Source organism: Cannabis sativa, chromosome 5 (assembly GCF_029168945.1).
Source record: "Cannabis sativa cultivar Pink pepper isolate KNU-18-1 chromosome 5, ASM2916894v1, whole genome shotgun sequence".
In the NCBI taxonomy this organism is placed as follows: Eukaryota; Viridiplantae; Streptophyta; class Magnoliopsida; order Rosales; family Cannabaceae; genus Cannabis; species Cannabis sativa.
In genome coordinates this window covers 66,927,233-66,950,221 of record NC_083605.1, presented here as the reverse complement: position 1 = coordinate 66,950,221, position 22,989 = coordinate 66,927,233, and the positions used below count along the sequence as shown (strand labels likewise).

The window sequence follows — 22,989 nt, the reverse complement described above, 5'->3', positions numbered from 1 at the left end:
TTAGTGGAATTTTTAATTTTAATTTATTTTTTGAAATTATATTATTATACAAATTTATTATGAAAAAAGTTCAAATTTAATTAATTTTGTAGACGTAGATGAAAAATAACTTAATAAATATAAATATTGTATCATAATAAAAGCTTTTAAATAAATAAAATTGATTTTCATAACAAAAGAATTAAGATAAATAAAATTTATAAATAAAGTACTCATAATACTACTACTATTAATAATAATAATAATAATAAAATACCTACATCACTAAGCTTCTTCATCCATATCATTTGCATCAAATGACACGGATGTATCAACAGTTATATCTGGAATATCTTTCCTAACCAAACTAATATCTTCACTGTCAACATCGAGAGATGCACCGCAAACTTCATATATAAATAGCATACATATAAGAGATGTGAGAACAATCTTAACACCACATACACCATATATAAGTATATAATAAGGGAATCACTAAACTTGAACAAGGTCATGCACCTTTGTCCAAAAGCTTATTATTTTCCCCTACCACAAGCACTTAAGAAAAATGAAAGAATGAAAATAGCTTTCCGGATTTACCAAGCTTATAGTTTCTAGCAAGGTGCTCTCTTTGATAGAAACTCACAAAAAATGTGTCTTCATAAGTGAACCAAAAACCTCTATTTATAGTATTTAGGATCACACACTTTGAAATTCAAATAAGCTACACACAAGGGCTGTTACCATTTCTTAACGGGGTGTAAATGGGATTAAATTGGTTGATTTGGAGGTTATGAGAGTTGTTAAAAGCCATCTCTATGGTAAAAAAAAGTTCAATAATTAAAGCTAAAAAAACAATTACTAAATTTTTCAGCTTTTGCAAAAAACTATCCAAACTATTCTCACTTTATTTTATATCACTTATACACTTTATAATAGGGGTGAGCAAAAAATTTGAAAAACCGACCAAACCGAATACACCGACCGTCCGAACACCAAAAAAACCGACACTGAAAAAATCGAAAATAAAAAAAAAAACCGCCTTCGGTTAAAACCCCCTTAACATGGTCGGTTTTAGTGTCAATGGCAAACCGACCGATTAAACCGAGAACCGACCGAACATATATATTATATATAATATATATTATTTTAGTACATATTTAATATACAATTTTATTAAACTAGTTTCACTTATATCTTTTTTATTTAAAGTCTCAATTATTCATTGTTTTATTTTATTATAGTTTGATGCATTTACATATTATATATACACATTCATAAAATAATACAAGTTTTTTAATATAACTCATTACCATATTAATAACATAAATAATTTGAACAAATTTAAAAAAAAAATATTTAACATTATTTATTTAACTAAGAAAATTTTATTCTTAAATTATATGATATTTTATACAATACTCTATTTTTTTTTAGTTTTCAAATAATTATATAAAATTTAAAAACTTTTTTTTAAAAAAAAAAAAACAAAGTTCGGTTTGGTTGGTTTAAACCGACCAAACCGTGGATTAAAACGGTCGGTTTTTTTTACATTTGTGTAACAGTCGGTCGATTTTCGGATTATAACCATGAAAACCGAAAACTGAATTTTGGATTTTTTTTTTGTAAAAACCGACCAAACAGACCGTTGCTCACCCCTACTTTATAAATGACAAAATTCAATTCCCAATGTTGTGAAAAATTGTATACGCAAGTGCACGCAATCGTTAACAAATAATAAAGTGATAAATCGAGTATCGTCTCTACAGGGATTGAAAATTGGAAATTAATATATAAAACTAATTACTCACAAATTGGTTAAAACAAAAATAAAATAAATTGTTGAGAATATGTAAAAATTAATAAACGCAAACTATGACGAAAACAAGCTAGAATTATTAAATTGACCTAAAAATGCAAAGTTGATATAATTGTGCAAATGAGTATTATTGTAAATTAATGATGTCAACTAGGAATTTAAAATGTCATAATCTTTTTTTCAAAGTATTTATGGTTTAAATTCTCTAATTACTAATTACTCACAAATTGGTTAAAACAAAAATAAAATAAATTGTTGAGAATATGTAAAAATTAATAAACGCAAACTATGACGAAAACAAGCTAGAATTATTAAATTGACCTAAAAATGCAAAGTTGATATAATTGTGCAAATGAGTATTATTGTAAATTAATGATGTCAACTAGGAATTTAAAATGTCATAATCTTTTTTTCAAAGTATTTATGGTTTAAATTCTCTAATTAATTAGCATATTCCTAGGCCCAATTAATTTTAAGAATACCAATTTAAGCACAATTGCTTCAAGTCATACAAGGTAAATAACACATTCCTATGCTATTTACAAATCACACTTTTCCAAGTTGATATTCATGCATCATTCAAGCAATTCCACTAATCCTATTTTTTCCAAAATTAAGATTAGCTAGTACCTACTAATGGTGATCAAGCAAAAGTAAGCAATTGCACAATAAACACACTTGAATGAACAAAATCAATTCACTAAAACATAGCAATAAAATATCAAATCACAATTCAAGTCAATAGAATAATTCTAGCAAAAGAAAAATTAACTCATAATAGATTGTGCAAAAATTACAAAATTCCAAATAAGAGAAAGATGAAAAGAAAAACCCATATTGGAGTTGTCACAATACTCCAAGTTTTCTTTGCTAAAATCATCTTCTTCTTCCTCTTGATTTTTGCCAATCTCCAAAATAAAAAATACTAAATTAAGACCCTAAATAAAACTCTCTCTTTTTCTCTTATTCTTTTTCTTCTTTCTTTTTTTTCATTTTCTTCCTTTTTCTTTGGTGGCAGGAGCTCCAAATTACCAGCCGCCTCCTTTCAATGTAATTCCCATCTCTTCCCTCTTTTCACCATATACATATATAAATCAAAGCCTCCATCAAATTCCAAAAAACCCTTCAATTATGCCAAAGAAAAATAATGATCAGCCCATTATTTTCATTTGTCTTTTGTCACTTTTTTTTTTTACTTTTCAACTAGTAAATAAGGCCCAATAAACATAACATCCATTAGTGAATTAAGTGTAGAATATTTGGGCTTTAGTGAGTTTATGGACTTTAACATCATTTCTCTCAATTTGGATAATAAGTCCAAAATGTACATTTAATCTTTTTACAAAAATACACAACATTGAGATTAACACTTATAAAATGGGAAACTAAACTAAATTGATAAAATATTACAAAATTAATTAAAATTTAATCTAAAAATACTAAAATTAATATTTATGCAAAGCTAAATCAAACCAAATAAAAGTCACTAAAATAAACTAAAAATACTTGAGAACAAAGCTAATTTAATGCCCAAAAAAATATAAATAACTCTATTTTCATAGAGTTATCACCCAACAACGTACTATATTTGAATTATAGTTTTAAATTTCAAAAAATTAAGTTGTGTAACCACTCTTTGCACATTTAATTAGTGATCATATAGAAGTTACAAAATATGAGTAACTCCACCTCTTATATTACAACTTACATATATGTAACTCCTAATCACATTATATTGTGATTATTACATGTATATAACTCTCAATTATATTATATATTATATTCATAATAATATATATAATATAAGACGATATAAAATTTTAGGCCCCTTAATAAATAAATTAACCTAATAAAATTATATGCTACATTCCATGACATAAAAGTAAAAAGAATATTAAAAATCTGAAATAACATATTTGTATTTTTAAATTTGCTCTATCATCCATAGTAATATTTTTATCTTGCCAAAATTTCAACAATACAATAAATCAAATTCATAAAAGGAAAAATAAAAGAAAAAACTATGAAGTCTATATTTACCTATAGCTAAAATAATTTCTAACAACTACATTAGATTATAGTCTATTGACCGAAGTTTTCGGCAACCAATAAAATAATATAAGATTAGAGAACTGTAAGAAAATTAGAGAATGATTTTTACGTGGTTGGGGCGTTAATGAGCCTTAGTCCACGAGTCTGTGTTATTTATGGATGTATTAAATACAGAGAATGTTCTTGGTGAGTATTTACTCTTCTTGCACTTATGCAACCCAAGAATTTTCGACCCCATTTAATGAGCTTTGAGGGGGTATTTATAGTGTTTTTGGTGGGGTGATCCCCAGAATTATTGTACATGTGTATCTGTAAATATCCATAAAGATGGGCATTCCCAATGAATATACCATGAGTAATGCATGGTCAAATCCCTAGGTGTTGTAGGGCTTTTATGTGGAATGTCCTTATTGTCTTCTGACTGACGTGACTCTTCACAGTGTAGCCGTCAATAGACTTATATGATCATTACTTCGCAGCTGCAGATTGGGGTTTGTGCCATTAGACTTTATTGCGTGTAGCAGTCCCAACATGTTTCCTCCCATGCGGCATTAAATGCGAAATGACTGCTGAGGGGAAGTCTGACGCCTCGCGGAGATGCTTTGATGTTAATTAGGCTTCCGGGAGCATACGGGGCTCCGTATACCTTCTCCGGGAGGCATGTCCCGGATGCTGCCTTCTTTCATAAGACTTAGCAAATAATTCATGTATCAAGATGTTTTGATCCACGTGTCCCTGTCCGGTTGTTCCACGTATACTGGGAAAAATCAGGGGCAACATAGTCTATAATTATAATAAGATATTTAAAAATATATAAATTAAAATCACTTCAAATAATATTTAAGAAAAAAATTATTTATTATTATTATTATTGAAATTAAATATTATAGCTTGATTAATGATTTTGTTTTCATAATATTAAAAATGTAATTTTGATTGAAGCAAAATAAATAAGAAAATAAAAACATAATAAGAAAAGCAGGGAAATAGATAAAAAAGAAAGAAAATAATAAAAAAAATAGATAAACTTATAAAATGTTAGATTTAGAAAGAAAGTTTAAATAATATTTATATATTTCATTTTTTTTACTTTAGTTATCAAGTGTATATTTGTAGTTGTTTCTTAAATAATTTTATTTTAAAAAAATAATACTAAAAAGTGGAGTTTGGTGGTATCGAACTCAAGTTCGAGCCAACATAAATCTTACCTTCCGACTGCCACTACGCTGGGTCTAAATTGATTATATTGGCTGTTAATTTTAGTTAAATATAGTAATTAAATAATGAGGTCTTAAAATTTTAAATGGGCCCCTAAAAAGAGTGGGGCCTAGACACGGGCCTAGCCCGCTTATGCCTAGGGTCGGACCTGAATATATCACAATTTTAATCTTAAATATTATATTATTTAATAAATAATATAAAAAACATATGCTCCAAATTTGTTACAACCTGCTCTATAAAATCCGGTAAAAAAAAAAGGCAAGACGTAAGGATCTAAATTCAGGTGTATACATTTTATATATATCTATAACTATACAGAAGAACAAGTGATTTTTGTCTTGTTGTACAAATTTATTATTATATCATATTTTCTTGTCTTATGATCGTACAAGTTTATTATTATATCATATTTTTTTCTTTTAATATTACAATATTATCATTAAGTGATCACATATATCATGAACAATTTTATTGCTTCACTTTTACTTTTCATTCTCTTTTTATATTTTTATTGGAAAATATAGTTTTTTAAAAGAAATTAAAAAATATAACTTCCTCATTATTTTAATTATTTTTTTTATATCATTTTACTTATTTCAATATCAACAAGTAAAATTTTGTTATTTTATATTACTTTTATCATTTTATCAATATATATCTACTTTTATATATATGGAAGAGGTTTCAATGGTTACATTTTTATTGTAACCATCATGGTTACATTTTTTTAAGCCATTGGATTACTATTAAATGGTTGTGATTATTTTGGAAATTAAATAAAAATAAATAATAAATAACTTGTAACCTGAAAGTAACCTATTCATTTATTTCCTTATAAAACTTTAATTAAGATTAATTATATTTTAAAATTAAATTAATTATAATTATTAATTAATTTTTTGCAATTTATTACTATATAAGGATCTTTTAGCAATTTATTTTTTTATACTTAAATTATTTAAAATTTTATAGCAAAACTTTTTATAATTTAAAATTATACACATATAATTTCATAATTTAAATTTTATTATACTTGTAATCTTAATTTTAAATTATTACACTTAATTATTTAATTTTTTTATTTAAATCTTTAAAAAGTAAAAAATGAAATAAGTTGAAAGATTTTTTAGAAAAAAAATAGCTGCACTTGTTATCGATTGATTGGCTTGAGGCCTCATACTTAGTTCATATAATTGTAACAAAATAATTAAATATCATTTAAAAATAATTAATTATTTGAAAAGTTATTATAAGAAGAGAATTTTAATTTGTGTCAAAAGAAGTTTAATTTTTGTAACAAAAATAAATTTTATTGTAAATATTATAATTAAGTGGCTTAATTATTAAAATAATTCAAGTAAGTATTTAAATATAAATATTAATTGTTAAAAGAGGTCTTGTTAAATATTTAATTAATTATTTTAAGAAAATAGTTAATTATAATTAAATAATTCTAAAAAAGGAATGTCTATTTAATTAATTATTTAAAGAAAATAGTTAATTATAATTAATTAAATCTAAATAAGGAAAGTCTACCTATTAGTAACCTGCTATTACAGGTTAAGGAAAGTCTACATTTTTCTTTAACCTGTAATAGCAGGTTACTAATAGGTAGACTTTCCTTATTTAGATTTAATTAATTATAATTAACTATTTTCTTTAAATAATTAATTAAATAGACATTCTTTTTTTAGAATTATTTAATTATAATTAACTATTTTCTTAAAATAATTAATTAAATATTTAACAAGACCTCTTTTAACAATTAATATTTATATTTAAATACTTACTTGAATTATTTTAATAATTAAGCCACTTAATTATAATATTTACAATAAAATTTATTTTTGTTACAAAAATTAAACTTCTTTTGACACAAATTAAAATTCTCTTCTTATAATAAATTTTCAAATAATTAATTATTTTTAAATGATATTTAATTATTTTGTTACAATTATATGAACTAAGTATGAGGCCTCAAGCCAATTAATCGATAACAAGTGCAGCCATTTTTTTTCTAAAAAATCTTTCAACTTATTTCATTTTTTACTTTTTAAATATTTAAATAAAAAAATTAAATAATTAAGTGTAATAATTTAAAATTAAGATTACAAGTATAATAAAATTTAAATTATGAAATGATATGTGTATAAGTTTAAATTATAAAAAGTTTTGCTATAAAATTTTAAATAATTTAAGTATAAAAAAATAAATTGTTAAAAGATCCTTATATAGTAATAAATTGCAAAAAATTAATTAATAATTATAATTAATTTAATTTTAAAATATAATTAATCTTAATTAAAGTTTTATAAGGAAATAAATGATTAGGTTACTTTCAGGTTACAAGTTATTTATTATTTATTTTTATTTAATTTCTAAATTAATCACAACCATTTAATAGTAATCCAATAGCTTAAAAAAATGTAACCATGATGGTTACAATAAAAATGTAACCATTGAAACCTCTTCCATATAAATATATATATAAGAAGAGTGTTGATTATTTTTATGGTAATTTTACACAAAACAATTAAAAATTCTTTTTATTTACAATTTTAGTTTGATACATTTTTTTTGTTTTTTACGTTTTCCAATTTTTTTTCATTTATACGGTGTCAGGAGAGTGGTTGACAACCATTGGCTCCTCCACTTGCTACCAATTGGAAGAGGACGTACGCACCACTTGTCGCTCTTGGAGCTTATTCTGTCTTTTTTTTTCTATAAATCAAATAATACTTGAAAACTAAAAATGATATTAAATAAAACAATTATAAAGTAAGGACATAAAGAGAAACTTACAAAAAGTATTGTCAGCAGAAAGTGCCAATTAGAGTGGCTAGAGTAATGATGAAAAAGTAAAAAAAATGAGTATTTTACGGCAAAACATTTTCAACTATCACTCCACTTGTACTTAACCATCTAAGATCATATTTTGATGGTAAAACCCTCCAAACTACCACACTGCTTGCAAATTTAATAAGATGTCATCCATTTTACACAGTTAACTGACCATATAGACTGCTAATGTGTACTATTGTACATGTGTCACATTTATATTAGTACATCTAATATTATTATTCAAAAAACAGAAAATTATTTCAAAATTTATAATTTTTTTAATATTTTATTTAATTTTAAAATAAATTTTAAAAATAATTTTTACATAATAATATTAGGTGTACCAATATAAACGTATCATGTGTACAAGAGTGTACACATAAGCAGTCTATAGTAACAGTTAACCGCATGACACCTTAAATTTGCTACTATTTCAGTAGTTTGGAGGGTTTTACCACCACAATTTGAGCTTGGAGAGTTAAATGCAAGTGAAACAAATGTTGGGAGAGTTTAGCCGCCAAAAACTCAAAAATTTAAATAAGTTTCCAGCAGTATAAAAAAAAAATTCTTTGACAAATAATATGCTAATTTTATTTTACTAATAAAAAACTTTTTATGTTTGGAGAATTTTTTTTCTTTATTTTTACTATTTTTTTTATATAAATTTCCTATAATAGATGTGTTGAAAATATTATTTTTGAGATGATGTACAATTTCTTTTATTTATTTTTTTGGATTATTTATTCGTTATTTTTATTTCAATTCTATATTTAGACACACTATTTTAATGTTTGATTAATTTTCATATTACTGCGGAGTTGTAATCAATTTTTTTTAATTGTTGTTATTTAGTTGTTCAATTAAGAGAAAAATGAATATATATTTATATATATTTAGTTTTCAAGATTACTTATATTTTTGTTGAGCAAGTATATTATAATTGCTTCTAAGTTTCTTTTATTTTATAAGATTATTGATGTCTTATTTTTTTATGCTTATTATTTAATTTGTATATTAAAGTAGAGTAGTTATACAGATATTTGGTTGTTATTATTTAGTTGTTCAATCATGTATTAAAGTTGTTTGGGTATTGTGTATATTTTTTTAAGGTTGTCGACAAAATTTTTTTATGTTCACTTGATTTACATATTTAATTAGTGTTATTTTGTACGTAGTTGTATTTTTGTTGCATATTTAATTGATTTTTCTTTTGGAAAAATAGTAATAAATCAATAAAATAACTACATAATTTAAATGATATATACAACTACATTATAATCATGCAACAACACACATACAACTATATATCTAGTTAAAAAAACTCTACTCATTTTTGAAAATCAAGTATGACAGAAGTCTCATGTTTTACATGCTATTGAAAATTTATATTTTGTAGTAGCATTGTTTGTTGCTTTAGAATTGTTTTAAAGTTGTAAACATGTTGTTTAATTTTGTTATTTTTTTTTAAATACGTTGTTTTCATGTTGTTTGTGTTGAACTTTAGGGCGTGGGATATTATAGAAGGATCGATTTGAGTTTCCTGGTCGGGACATTTGGATCGATTTCTATCTCTTCCAATTCTTTCACTGGCCTAACATTTGTATTTGGTTCCCCTAAGTCGAAGATCCACATCCTCGTCCCCGCCTTGGGCGACTTCCTATTTGGCAATGCTTTTTCCCCTGTCCAAACTCTGGCCAGAGGAATCTTCCTTTTTGGCCTTGGTCAGGGCAAGGTTATAAAATTCTCGTGTAACTTGTTGATTTCCTTTGAAGCAACCTACCCCATTCTTTGTTGGAAACTTGATGCACGAATGGAAAATTGATGTGACAACCTTCAGTTCATATAAGGTGGTCGACCTAACATAACATTAAAAGTTGATGGAACATTAATTATCAAAAATTATGCCATCACAGTTATGCTCCTCGGAGCTTGTCAAACAGTGAGGGGTAGGCGGATTTGCCCCAAAAATGCAACACTCTACCCGGAAAAACCATACACCAGTTGGGTACAGGGGATTAGATCTTTGAGCTGGAGTTCCATCTTTTCATATGGTGTCTTGAACAGAATATTTGAAGAAGCTCCATTCTCTATCATAGTTCGGGCCACTATTTTATTTGTTATCTTTACTTCCACGACTAATGGATCGTTGTGTGGGAAGCGAACGTGGATAGCATCTTCTTCACTGAAGGTTATAGTGGGTTCCCCTACCTTGGCATTTTTGGCTTCCTTGCTTCTACGACCAAAACTACTTCCTTTTGTTCGTGCTGTAAAGTTCAAGCATACCTCTCCTGAGCTTTGCCCGAATCTCCAGCAATGTACGAGCCCCCAATAATGACTTGTAAATGCCCGTCCACTAGTGGAGGCATTAGTAGGTCTTGATTATTATCTGCTTGGGCGGCCCATTGATTCAGATCGGCCTTGACGTATTTCTGCACATGCAGGTTATTTTTCCTTATCAAGAATTCAATTTCCAGCTTCAGGTTGTTACACTCATTCGTGTCATGTCCATAGTCTTCATGAAAATGGCAAAATTTGGACATGTCCCTTTTGCTTATGTCCTTGTTCATGGGAACATGTTTATTGTATGGGACCATAGACTGGGTTGCCATGTAGATTGTCTCTAGGTCGTCAGTTAGGACAGAGAAGGCAATGAATTTGGAGGCATTTTCTCTAGGGTTTGTTCGGCTTTGCTTGCGAACTTTCTCTTCTTCCCATTCCCTTGCATGTCGTTGTTATTGGATCTTTTATCACTCAAAGTCGAGCCACTAGGATATTGTGGGCTTTGAGCGGGTGCTCATGCTGAGGGGACCTGTGTTAGCCCAGCCTAGGTTCGACATTTGCTCGTTGAATGGCCTCTTTGAGCTTGATAAATCCATCTTCTTAGTCTAAAAACTCAGCCATAGATCCATGGCCACTTTTCTTAATGTCTTTCCATAGTTCTCCAAGTATATCAATGCCCCCCCAGTATGGTGGCCAGCCTCCCTTCTTCAGTTAACCTTGCTACTTTCGTAGCTTCTGTCGTGAATCTGCTTATGTAGGCTCTGAGAGGCTCTCTTGGTCTTTGTTTCACTTCGACCAGATCTTCTAAATGTAATGGGAGTTGGCGAGAAGAAAAGAACTGCCCATGGAATTTTGAGAAGAAGGCTTTCCATGAATTAAACCTTCCTAGTGGTAACTTAAAATACCACTACTGTGCGGCCTCTGAAAGGGTGGCAGGGAATACTTTACATTGCACATCACCTCGAACCCCTTACAAATCCATTTGCATTTTAAAATATTTAAGATGTGACAAGGGATCCTCCTTCCATGTGTACATCTTCCAGGTCAACATTTTGAACTTAAGGGGTAGCTCCAAGACGTTGATATTGGGAGTGAAGGATGATTCGCTTGCTCGGTCCAGCTCGAGATCAGTGAGTTTTTGGCCGGCCAGGCCTTGGAACATATTTTTTAGTTCATCTAACTGTGCTTGCACAGATGGGTGAACTAATTCAGCCTCTTGGGCGACCTGTGTCATGTCAGGATCTCTTAGAGCTAGATCCTGGATGCGAATACCCGGCTGAGAGGCCGATTGGACGTATTGTTCGTCCAAACCTCTCCTTCTATTCAAATCATTCCTGAGATCATGGGTTGTAGCCAATTTGTTGAATACTGAAACACTAGGTTGCCTTAATGATTGATTGGTTTGGCCGGTTTATTGGCCAATTCTGTCAGTTTGGATAGAGTTATTAGGTATAACTCCACCTAAAGAATTGTCGGATAGGGTCTGGCCGCCTACCACTTGGCCCACAGGTGGAACCTGTGACCAAGGATTGGATGGCTAACCATTATGAGTTTAGGCAGTATGCCCAGGAAGAATTTCTTCTGTGCCACCCAGTGGGATATTGGACGTAGCAGTTGGTTGCTGATTAGCAACTTGATAGGCTTTCCGTATCAGTATGGTGGCCTGTCTTGTTCGGTCATCGATGGCTGCCTGTTGAGCCTTCAATGTTTCCATCTCCCTATCCCTCCACTCAATGAACTGACGCCTCTGCTCTTCGAACGCAAGGTTCATTGCAGTACGGAGCTCTTCCTGATCATGATGTAAGGTATTAGTATGACCATGCATGAGTCCAAGGGCATTGCGGAGGTTCTGAATCTCAGTATCATCTCCTATTGTCGTCTAAGCATTGGTTGTGGATGAGATTCCAGTGCTGGGAGTGCTCTGATCAGCTATCAAACTGGTATTCCCAGTCTCATGCACACCTGGTGGGATCCCAGCCAGAGGGGATGTCACACCTTGGCCCACAGTAGGTGGCTGCGTGTTTGGCTGCTCGGGATTGGTTCCTAGTGGGACCCTTGCATTTCCAGGAGTTTGTAAGGCAGGATCTGTCAGTAGTGGGTCCATCTGGTCAACCACGCCTCTAGGAGTTTGCACCACCATTCTGTGTGTCTGCTAAAACTTAAGGCAAAGAGCAAACTAGGATTTTTGCTCTCAATGAAAGCACCAAAATGTTGACCTTGCTTTCAGCCAACGACACTGAATCAATTAATAAGCGATAAGAAATATAATTTAGACAGAGCAAAAATAGGTAAGCAATAAAGAACACAAGATTTTAAAAAGGTTCGGCCCCTTTAGTTCGGTAATAGCCTACTTCCCTTAGATTGTATTGACTTGAGAACAAAGAATACAATGTTTCCTTTCTCAAAGCTCTCACAATGAAATCTCTGAGTATTTTCTCTTAGATCTCTCTAAAGCAATTATTTCGATCCCTATTACAGTGAGGATAGATCACTATTTATAGGGCTAAATGCATGAGGGAATGTTTCCCTTTTGCTTACAATATCTATAATTGGCAGGAACATACATTACATATTTAGAATACATAAAATGGGAGATTGGGACAGCCTGACATATCCCTTTAATATGATCCCATGATTGTAGGGATTGCTTGTGTGCTTGAGCTTCACGATATCAAACCTGAAGTAGTTAAGTCTTAATGCACGACTCGTATCACTCTTTGCTCGGTTCATCTGTCCCTGCCTTGCTCGGTCATGCAGACTTTGTGTGTGCAGATGTACCACTCAAAGTCTATTTAGTACAGTCCTCCAACCAAATGTAAGGAATAACAGACAGTGTCACTAGCACATATTGCCACGTCATAGTTCAAAAAATAGAATAAGAGTTCTCTATTCTCTTATTATTTTAAATTTATTTAATTTACTCTATTTTTTATATTATTTACTAATAGAGAATAATTAATTAATTACAATTTAATTCCTAAAATTCAATATTTGTGTTATTGGTTTTTAATTAATAATTATAGTAATAATAATTAAATTAAACAATGTGAGTTTATTTTTTTTATAGAATATTAACATATTAATCAACTAATATTTGTTTCTTTTAATACATCAAATATAAAATTTATTTTTCATAACATAAATAAAAAGTTTATAAACAACCTAAGGGCCGTATCGTTGCCTAGTACCATATAATACTGTTACAATTTTGAGCCTTTATTTAGGACAAAATTTTCACATTTGTCTACCGTGACTTCTCTTGATCGAGCAGAGCCACTCTCGAATGCACACTCAGACTCAGTCAGGACCCCTCCTTTTCTCTCTCGGCAACGGCCAAAGCTACACCCGCCCGACTCCACTAAGCCACCTCACCACCACCGACTGCCCCTCCCCAGCCCCTTCCATTTCCACTTCACTTCACCGGGTATACTATCCTATTCCTATTTTCAAAATAGCATTGTTTTCGGAATGATTTCACTGAATCTCATATGTATTATATTTTGACTATTGAACCTGATGATGTTGTTCAGATATTTGGTTAAATGTTTTAGTGAAAAATAATTGTATTGTAGTTAAGGTGTTTGATTAAATGTTTGAAAGAAAAATTGATAATATTTGGATACTATGAGTACTAAACTACTAATGTATTATTTATTTTTGTATGTAGTACGAAGAATAAGATGAGTGATTGAAAATTTTCTTATGGAAGACTTCATGTTGTATTTTAGTAGATTACGGTGTGGTTTTGTATTTTACTTTATCTTAGTTGGGACACAATATTTAGTATTTTGGATTGTAAACGATATGTAATGATTTAATCTGTTTATTAATTTATGTTTACGTGTTTCTTTTTCCTTTCTCTCAGCTCAGACTCTTTGCAATACATCAGTTCAGGTCCATCTAGACATCATCTGCCAGCCATGTCCTATATTGTGAGTTCACCACTTTATCAATACTTATCCAGGGAGAAAAGCAAAGACAATGCTAAGGGCACCTTATGGTGACAAGCACCACAAAAGGTGGCATGTTATTATTGGTGCAAATTAATATCGGATCCCACATAATTTGATTTATTAAATAATATAAGAAACCGCTAACTAATCGCAACCCGCCACATTGGTATGGTGTTGGCCACCATATGATGCCTAATGGCAATGCTCAAAAGCAAAGCCTCTTCTATAAGCATTGGATCAGCAGTATGCAGATACTGAATCGTTGTTCCTTTGAGTTGAATTTATATTTTATTGCTGCTGTACAATTTCTTATGTGTTGGAATGACTATTTGAATGAAAAAATGACCACCTGTTATGGTGACAGTATACGAATGTATGTTAACTAGCCATGTTTTGCAGATTCGCAGTTTATCTCGGCTTGGAGTAAATAGGGTCCGAAATTTCAATTATAGCTACAGTACAATGGTGCAAGCTGAAATGTCTACCCAAAGGACTTCTCAGGCATTGGTGGAGGTATCTTTGGAAAGATTTAAATTGATTGTGCATCTTAATATTCTTAGTTTCATGTGATTATACAGATACCATTCGTTGTTTAAGTCAGCTCTTGCATATTTTGTTTGCCCTGTTGAAATAGCTTTAAAGTTTAAGTTGCTCATCTATACTTGATTTCAAGATGTTAAAATAAAGTTGTTGCCTTATAGTTGTTTCTGTGATACAAGTTTTTCCCCTCGTCTCTCCTCATACGCAGTTTATACTTTATTTTTCCTCTTATATAGAATGACATACTCTTTTACTTGATCATTGATAAATGTCAAATGTCAAGAATTTTCCATTGACGATTTAGTTTGATAAATGTCAAGAATTTTCCATTGACAATTTAGTTTGATCGAGTTTTGTATTCTTTCTGATAAATGTCAAGAATTTTCCATTGACGATTTAGTTTTGGAACTACTTATATTCTAGAATCAACACAACATCCATTCTCCTGGTCAGTGTCTTGATGAAGATGACAGAGATGCTGAAAAGCAGCGAATCTCGAGGAATATTTCTAAGAGGGAGAAGGGCGAATTTCTTGTAAAGACAGTAAGTATATGAACATAAAATAATTTACTCTGCGCAATACTTCGTCTCATTTTGATCTTGTTTGGTAATAACCATATTTAATTCTTACTTGATCATTACATTGAATCTTTACGAATGCCAATAAGGAATCATTATATAATCTTGATCATATATTTAATTCATCTTGTTGCTGTAATGATTTCTTTATTTTTTATTTGATCATGTTTTTCTTTTCCCTTTCATGATCACTTTACAAAAATATTAAGATAACCTTAACCTTGCAGCTAATTGATCTCAAGGACAGACTGGACAATAAGGAATCCGTTTATGGTGCTCTTGATGCCTGGGTTGCTTGGGAGCAAAGCTTTCCGATAGCATCACTAAAAAATGTGATAATTGCTCTGGAGAAGGAAGAAGAATGGCATAAAGTTGTCCAGGTATGGGTGATTATCTCTGGTTTTTATTGCTTGTGTGGATACTGATCTTTTACATATATAAGAACAATATAGGAGAAGAAAATGAGCATATTAATTCCGAAATTTCTTTTGACTTGAACTACTCCGGACACCTGACAATGCATTATGACCAAGCTTTTGGGCTTTTTCAAGTGTCAAAATTTTAAATATTTACGTGTATGTAAAATGAAATTATGATTGAAAATTTTCTGCTAGGTTGACTCCCTTTTACAACCATTTGTTTGAACCATTTCCTCTTTTCAGATATTGTTTCCTGTTTAATGACACCAATTGATTATTCTTCATATCTTCTAGGAAAAAAAAATGAGAATGCTTATATTCTTTTAGCATAGTAGGTACAATATTTTGGCTTCGATTCTTATTCTGTTGGTAGACAGTAGTCACGGTTCTCTGTATTCTCTTCTAGGTTATTAAGTGGATGCTAAGCAAGGGGCAGGGAACTACAATGGGTACATATGCACAGTTGATAAATGCTCTAGATATGGATAATAGAGTAGATGAAGCACATGCGTTTTGGCAGAAGAAAATTGGCATAGATTTGCATTCAGTTTCTTGGCAGTTGTGCAGACGTATGATAGCTATATACTATCGAAACAACATGATGGAAAACTTGGTAAAGGTAGGCTTTTTCATGTCCTGAAAAGTCGAATGGTTTAAATTCAGTTACGAGTGATAACAGTTTGATTTTTGTTGAGCCCGTGCTTTACTTGGATAAAATTTGGGGTTCCATTCTATCTAGCAATGTGCTAGAGTCTCTTACATCCCAAAGTTTTAGTTCAGTGTATGATGTCTGTAATGATTGTTTAACATGATGATGGTTTCTTTTGATAGCTTTTCGAGGGGCTGGAAGCTTATGATCGTAAACCTCCGGAGAAATCAATAGTGCTAAGAGTAGCAAATGCATATGAGCTTTTAGGCAGGGTTACAGAAAAGGAAAGAGTTCTAGAGAAGTACAAGCATCTTTTCATCGAAGATAGATCACCCAAGAAATCACGAAAGGCATCTTCTATGATAAAAAAGTAACCATGTAGAACTCTTCTTTTGTTGCTTGATGGTTCTTTAGTAAACCTGTGAAAGATCAAGTATTACCTATTGTAAATTTTTATGGCTGGTGGAAGCAAAATAAACATATTGTATTTTTTTGGCATTGATAATTTTATTGGAAGGAACTAGGGCCTTTTACACTCTCATTTGTAGAAATAATCTTACCAGATTCCTTTCTCCACTCTTCAAAGACTGGATTTCAACTCTCAACTGCAAAATAATAGTGCAAAAATATGAGGATTTGTTATAAGCATATATCAAAGAGGAGAATAGTAGCCTTAGCTGAGTCTTCCTAGCAATGAGTAGACTTCTTTAGGCATAAGGCATAATGCCAAAAATTTTGATAGACACCGTGGTTAGTAGGGAAATGTATAATTGTCATTGTATTAAGATGGTTATTGACTGGAGAAAGAATAGTATAAATAACTGAATTATAGAGTAGTTTAATTGTAAGAGACTTTGTCTCATAATCTGCCTATATTTGCTATATTTTAACAACAGTTTACTATATTTTCTATTCTATTCTCTACTTTATCTCATAATTTGCCTATATTTACTATATTTCAATAACAATTCACATAGTTCAACTTTCTTAACTATCAAGAAAAAAAAAGCACTTCGCTGTCTTGGTTTTTTGACATAGGGCGACAAACTCAATCTCTACTATTCAATCTTGCATCCGAATTTGAATTGTACAACTATGTGAAGAGAACTTATTCTAGTGTTGAACGATGTACTGTCACTTTTTGATGGGAAGAAGATTGACTTTCCAGTACAAAGACTCAACGACCATAACTAGATGAGAAGCTTACTCACTCTGCCCTGTTCTACCATGTGCACTTCAACAACACGTACGCGCTATTGTCCTTCACCTTGAGGACAAGGTGAAAGTTGGGCTACCGATAATGATAGACATCATGGTTAGTAGGGAAGGGTATGCTTGTCATTATATTAAGATATTTATCTAGTGGAGAATAAAATAGTATAAATAACTGAGTTATAGAAAAGAATCGGTATCCAAAGATTAGAGTAAAGTCTCTCTCCATCATGGAGAGCTTTGGCTCTCCACCATTGTAAGAGATTTTGTCTCATAATTTGCCTACATTTCCTATATTTCAACAACAGTTCGCTACACTTTCTTTTTATTACATCGCTATTGTTCTATTGCTACTACGATTTCTAGCTTCTGTTTGGAGATTTTTCTATTAATTTGAGTAATTGGCAGCAAGTTCTTATCAAATTTTAAGCTTAGAGTAAAAAGTTTTCACTAACAAACATTTTCATTTCACTTATGATGATCTTATTGCAGAAGTAGCACTTTTTATGGTAACCCAAACACATCTCTTCGATATTTTTTCAGCGTGTTTTGTCCTCGTTCGCTCGTTTCTTAAGAAAACTTCTCAAGAGGTCACTCATTCTGAAATTATCTTAGTTCAAGCGCGCTTAATATTAGAGTGGTTTTATGATGGGCTACTGAAAAGAAGATGCATCTTGTTCATACAAGTAGCATTAATAAATCCATTGAAGTCATCTTCAACTGTGTAGTCTTATATCTACACAATTTCAGAATTATAATACTTAATTTTTTCCAAAGAATGTAGGATTGCACAACTCCCGATTTTTTTCCTTATGGATCACGAGACTACTGTCACTGTATAAACATGTATTTACTCTTTTTAATTAAATCATTTTGTCACGTTTATTATCAATTCTGTTAGCATTCAGCTATATTTAGCCATGAGTGGATAAAAATATGGTGTCCCATAATAATATGTTAAAAGAGGGGTGTGGTAAGAAATATTATTTTAAAATCATATGAGAAACTATCTTTACATATAAAAGTGTGGGAAATGAAATTTTTTGTTTTGACGAATTTTGTTATTTTTTAGTTAAAATTAACAATGAAAACTAAAATTATTACATTAATTGTTTATTATAGATAATTTAGCTAAAGAAATATATATATATATAATTACAGATTTTCTATAATTCTAATTTATTATTTTTTTAATAAAGAAAATATATTTTTTTTTTGAATGAAAATGAATTTTATTAGACTGAAATATCCGCTAAAACAATGGACTGAAGAGCAAGGGGAACATCGCTTTCAGTAAAACAACGACCTGACCAATAACAAGCACCACGTGCCATACAGTGCGCGGCTTTGTTAGCAGACCGTTTAACATGACCAATAGAAACACTACTTAAAGAAGATAAAATAAATTGACAATCTTGAATAAATAGACCAAAAATAGAAGGGACAGATACCGAACTAATAATAGCTTGAACAACTAAAATGCAATCCGTCTCTAAAATGACATTTGACTTGTTATACCTCTTTTTCCAACTAAGTGCCTCTTTGACACTTAGAATTTCTACAATCTCGGGTCGGCAACTGACAGAAGAAATAGTTGAAAACGCCTCAATTATTCGACCATCACAGCCGCGGGCTACAAACCCAGTACCAATCTCATTGGTGTCTTCAAAAATTGCCCCATCCACATTAATTTTTAACTGTCCAGCAGCCGGTTTGGACCAGTGGTCTCTTGTGTAAGCGCGATTGGAAGCCAGGGAGACCGAGTCCAGCCGCTTAGACTGAGCACACTGCCATTGTCGAAGAGTGGTTCGAGCCAGCCAAACAACCTCAGCAACACTACAACTTTTACCATTCCAAAGCATATCATTCCGAGCCTTCCAAATTGCCCAACCAACCATGACAACTTCTTCAACCAATCCCATATTGCCTACTGCCAACACTTCCATAAACCAATCAAAAAAATTGGTTGCTGCATAATGACCAACACCTTACGCAGATCTGAGCCAACATGAATGAGTAAAGGAGCATTGAACCAAGACATGGAATATTGATTCTTCCCCACAGTTACACAACACATAATGTAAATCCACAGGGACATATTTACTATGAAGTTGAGTACGTGTACGCAAACAACCTGAAAAGGGCTTTTCAAGCAAAATATAAAACCTTAGGAAGGGCTTTAATCTTCCACAGCGTCTTCCAAAGATCATCCTCCATGGAGGAGTGCCAACTACCATTGACCGACTGTAAGTGATTATAGGAACTTTTGACAATGAAAAAACCAGTTAGATCCTTATTCCAAAACCAACTATCACTCGCAAGATTAACACTCAAAGGCACCTGTTAGATGAGCTAAACATCACGGGGATCAAACAAGTCTTCAATAAGTTCTAAGTCCCATTGTCTACTATCTGGCTTCATGAGTTGAGACACTTTACAATTGGCCAGTGCCTGATGAGTAGATACCACACACGGGTTGGCCTCAGACAAAAGCCAAGGTATATTAAGCACTGCAGTAGATGAACCGGATCCTATTCTGAAAAAAAAATAAAGCCTTAATTTTGTGTTTTCTCTTTTTTTTTTTTTTTGGTACTAACTTGTATTTTAAAATTGTATTGTGGATTGGAGTATAATAACAACAAATATAATTCTAGTTTTTTTCTTTTTGCCCAAATTTAGTAATATATTATTTAATATTGGAGATAGTCTAAATCTAAAATGCTTGACATATCTCTAATTTAATTTCCAGTTTATGAAATGCCATATGAAATGGATTTATACTCTAGTTATTAACTGAACCATGCTTGGTTTAGAATTTGGATAGCAATCAAAAACCTCTTTCAGCTCATTAATGTTTATGTACTAAGATTAAATTGTTTGTTGAGACAGAGTACAATTTATGAATAAGCAAGTAAGTTGTGTATTTTTCATAGGTGATTCCAGTCGTGGTGAGCTTGCAATATTAAATGGTCATCTTCCCAAATGTCACGGTATGTCTCTGGCTGTAAACTCCCTCTATTTATAGTTGAAAGTAACATATTAATCCTCCACTCTTCAATAAATTCACACTCACACTCAACACTAAGCCAATTATAGTACTCAATCTGCAAAAAGTTCCAAAAATCATCATAAAAAACAAACAGGGCTATACTCAATTAATAATCACTTAGTTTATGGAAAACATACCAGAGATTCTCCTATGCAATGAGTATACCTCTTTGGCAAGCCAGAGATTTCATACTTAGAGTAAAAGGATTCAACATCTTTCATCATCTCTTCTGCTGTTGGAAGCTGGATTCGATTCGAAAGAACACCTGCTATCCACTTGCTCTGCAACTCAAAGAATGGAAAAGGAGGAAGCTGCCACAATACAAAAACAAATAATAATATTACTCACATTTTGAATTTCATTGTAGTCCAGGCAAAACTTGTAGACGACCTACTATAACTACAATATATAAATATATGTATACCTTCCATGGTATACCAACAAAGGATAGCGAGGGAGCTAAGTATGGGGGGAAAATGTGCTTATAGAGGGGTCCAACTCTGTTGTCATCCACACTCACAATGCCATTGGTTTCAAGGAAAGGAAAATGGTATTCGTACCTTATTGGGTTGTGAAATTTAGTTAATACATTAACCAAAATAGCAAAGTTAGTTAGCTAACATATGTATATATATAGAGAGAGAAAATTATTAGTTACCCTGTGCAGTGAATAATAGTATGAGCAAAGATAACAGTGCCATCCTCAAAAACTACACTACCATCCTCATGGACTCTTTCTATCTGCATTATTAATTATTAGTTCAAGTATATGTATATACGTTTTAAGCTTGGTGATGAGATGAGAGTAGTATTACCATAGAATAGTGTAGCCATGTGTTGTCATATCCTGGTCGGATTGAGGGTGCAGTACTTCTACGAGTAGTGTCGACCGATCTTATTGCAATGTGGACTTGTTTTGTAACTGCAGCTATCTCTCGAGATATATCAGCTGCGCTCATTGATGCTCCTATCAAAACCACAACCTGAATATTATAATAAAAACTACATGATAAGAATTGAGATCATCATCATATCATATATATAACATGGCAATATGAAAAGTGATGACCAAATGACCTGATCACGAAATGGCTCTGGAATTCGGTAATTGTGGCTATGCATTTGCTTTCCTGGCCATACATCAATGCCTGCAACAACTTGAAATGCATCACAATAATCCTCAATATCTGAATAGCATAGCCTATGATGAAAATGATTGGTTTTGATGGAAATTAATTAAGAACTACACCTTGAATTTGAGCAACACGGGGTTCTTTATAATGGCCAACACAGACAACGATAGCATCATAAATCTCATCAATCTCAACAAACTCTTCTTCATTCTCATCATCACTATGACTATAATCTCTCTTCCTTGGCGTTGACTTTGACTTTGACCTTACTCTCCAATTCTTGGTGGGGGAGCCTCCATCGGGTTCCATTACCATACCAACATGAACCACCTGAGTCTCAAACCTCACCAACTCAACAATCTCAAACTCATTGGCAAACTCTGTCAAGTACTCCAAAACCTCCCTGTGACCCGGAAACCTTCTCCCATCTCTCTTCTCGGAATCGTTAACCCTAAAAGGGTAAACCCGAAAACCCATCGCCTCTCTTGGGAGGTTGGTGCGAAGAGAGTGGTAGAGGCTGGAGTGGACCGTGTTCCGAACAGGGTCAACCCCAAGTGGGTCTGACTCGGTCTGTGGAGTATAGACCCAGGTGCCACCCACTTGCTTTTGCTGCTCAAAGACAACAACTTTGTGACCTTCTAGCCGGAGCTCATGGGCGGCTATCAGACCGGCAGGTCCGGCTCCGATGACGGCCACGTTGCGTGACATGAATATGATGGGCTGATCAATGTTGATGAGAGACTCTGCTATTTATATCTGTTTTATAAAATAAGATTATTTCGTTATCTGCCAGACCACAGAAACGTGGTTTGAGTATTTGATTGAAAAAATTTGAAAGCATTTCATTTAAAAAACTTTAATGCCCAATTGACATTTAAGTGATATTAATATTAATTGACTATATTACACATTGATTTTAAATAATATTAATTAAATGTCGTGGAAGCACCAGTGGTCTAGTGGTAGAATAGTACCCTGCCACGGTACAGACCCGGGTTCGATTCCCGGCTGGTGCAAGATTTCTTTTCCCTTTTTCAACTTTAATCTTAAAAACGACACCACAATAATATATATGGAAAACGACAACTTTTGAAAGTCAAACGATGCCACATTTACTCTTTTTAGTTAATCAGTTTTTCAGCTTTGATATCAAATACGAAAAGTGAGATTAGACTTCTTTACTAAACTAAACAAAGCTCAACTACCAGAATACACATCTATCTTATGTTTGGTTTGGTGTGATTCAATATAAATGTAACCAAA

The 22,989-nt window shown here is 31.7% G+C and overlaps 2 protein-coding genes and 1 non-coding gene across 11 annotated transcripts; 2 read left to right on the top strand and 1 right to left on the bottom strand.

Annotated features, from left to right (window-relative positions):
* The first annotated feature begins 13,363 nt into the window (after positions 1 to 13,363).
* Positions 13,364 to 16,873, top strand: LOC115716422 (pentatricopeptide repeat-containing protein At4g21190). Of its 6 annotated transcripts, none has more exons than XM_061115860.1 (7): positions 13,364 to 13,616; positions 14,063 to 14,124; positions 14,545 to 14,658; positions 15,139 to 15,228; positions 15,492 to 15,644; positions 16,090 to 16,302; positions 16,515 to 16,873. In XM_061115860.1, exons 2-7 carry the CDS (start codon positions 14,113 to 14,115, stop codon positions 16,704 to 16,706), a joined length of 774 nt encoding a protein of 257 aa, XP_060971843.1. In that variant the 5' UTR covers positions 13,364 to 13,616; positions 14,063 to 14,112; the 3' UTR covers positions 16,707 to 16,873. The 6 variants fall into 6 exon arrangements, with proteins under 6 accessions (XP_060971843.1, XP_030501071.2, XP_030501070.2 ...); XM_030645211.2 differs by having other exon boundaries at positions 13,365 to 13,616; positions 14,058 to 14,124; XM_030645210.2 differs by having other exon boundaries at positions 13,367 to 13,616; positions 15,109 to 15,228.
* A 3,492-nt stretch (positions 16,874 to 20,365) lies between these two features.
* Positions 20,366 to 22,569, bottom strand: LOC115716421 (flavin-containing monooxygenase FMO GS-OX-like 3). Of its 4 annotated transcripts, none has more exons than XM_030645207.2 (7): positions 21,843 to 22,569; positions 21,671 to 21,741; positions 21,409 to 21,576; positions 21,252 to 21,334; positions 21,018 to 21,153; positions 20,731 to 20,904; positions 20,366 to 20,648 (listed from the first exon to the last, which is right to left on the bottom strand). In XM_030645207.2, the coding sequence occupies exons 1-7, from the start codon at positions 22,432 to 22,434 to the stop codon at positions 20,472 to 20,474; spliced, it is 1,401 nt and encodes a 466-aa protein (XP_030501067.2). In that variant the 5' UTR covers positions 22,435 to 22,569; the 3' UTR covers positions 20,366 to 20,471. The 4 variants fall into 4 exon arrangements, with proteins under 4 accessions (XP_030501067.2, XP_030501066.2, XP_030501068.2 ...); XM_030645206.2 differs by having other exon boundaries at positions 21,671 to 21,750; positions 21,843 to 22,565; XM_030645208.2 differs by having other exon boundaries at positions 20,759 to 20,904; positions 21,671 to 21,750; positions 21,843 to 22,565.
* Positions 22,570 to 22,671: 102 nt separating this feature from the next.
* On the top strand, positions 22,672 to 22,742 carry TRNAG-GCC (transfer RNA glycine (anticodon GCC)). The gene has a single exon. It is a non-coding gene; the product is annotated as a tRNA-Gly (tRNA).
* The last annotated feature ends 247 nt before the right edge of the window (positions 22,743 to 22,989 follow it).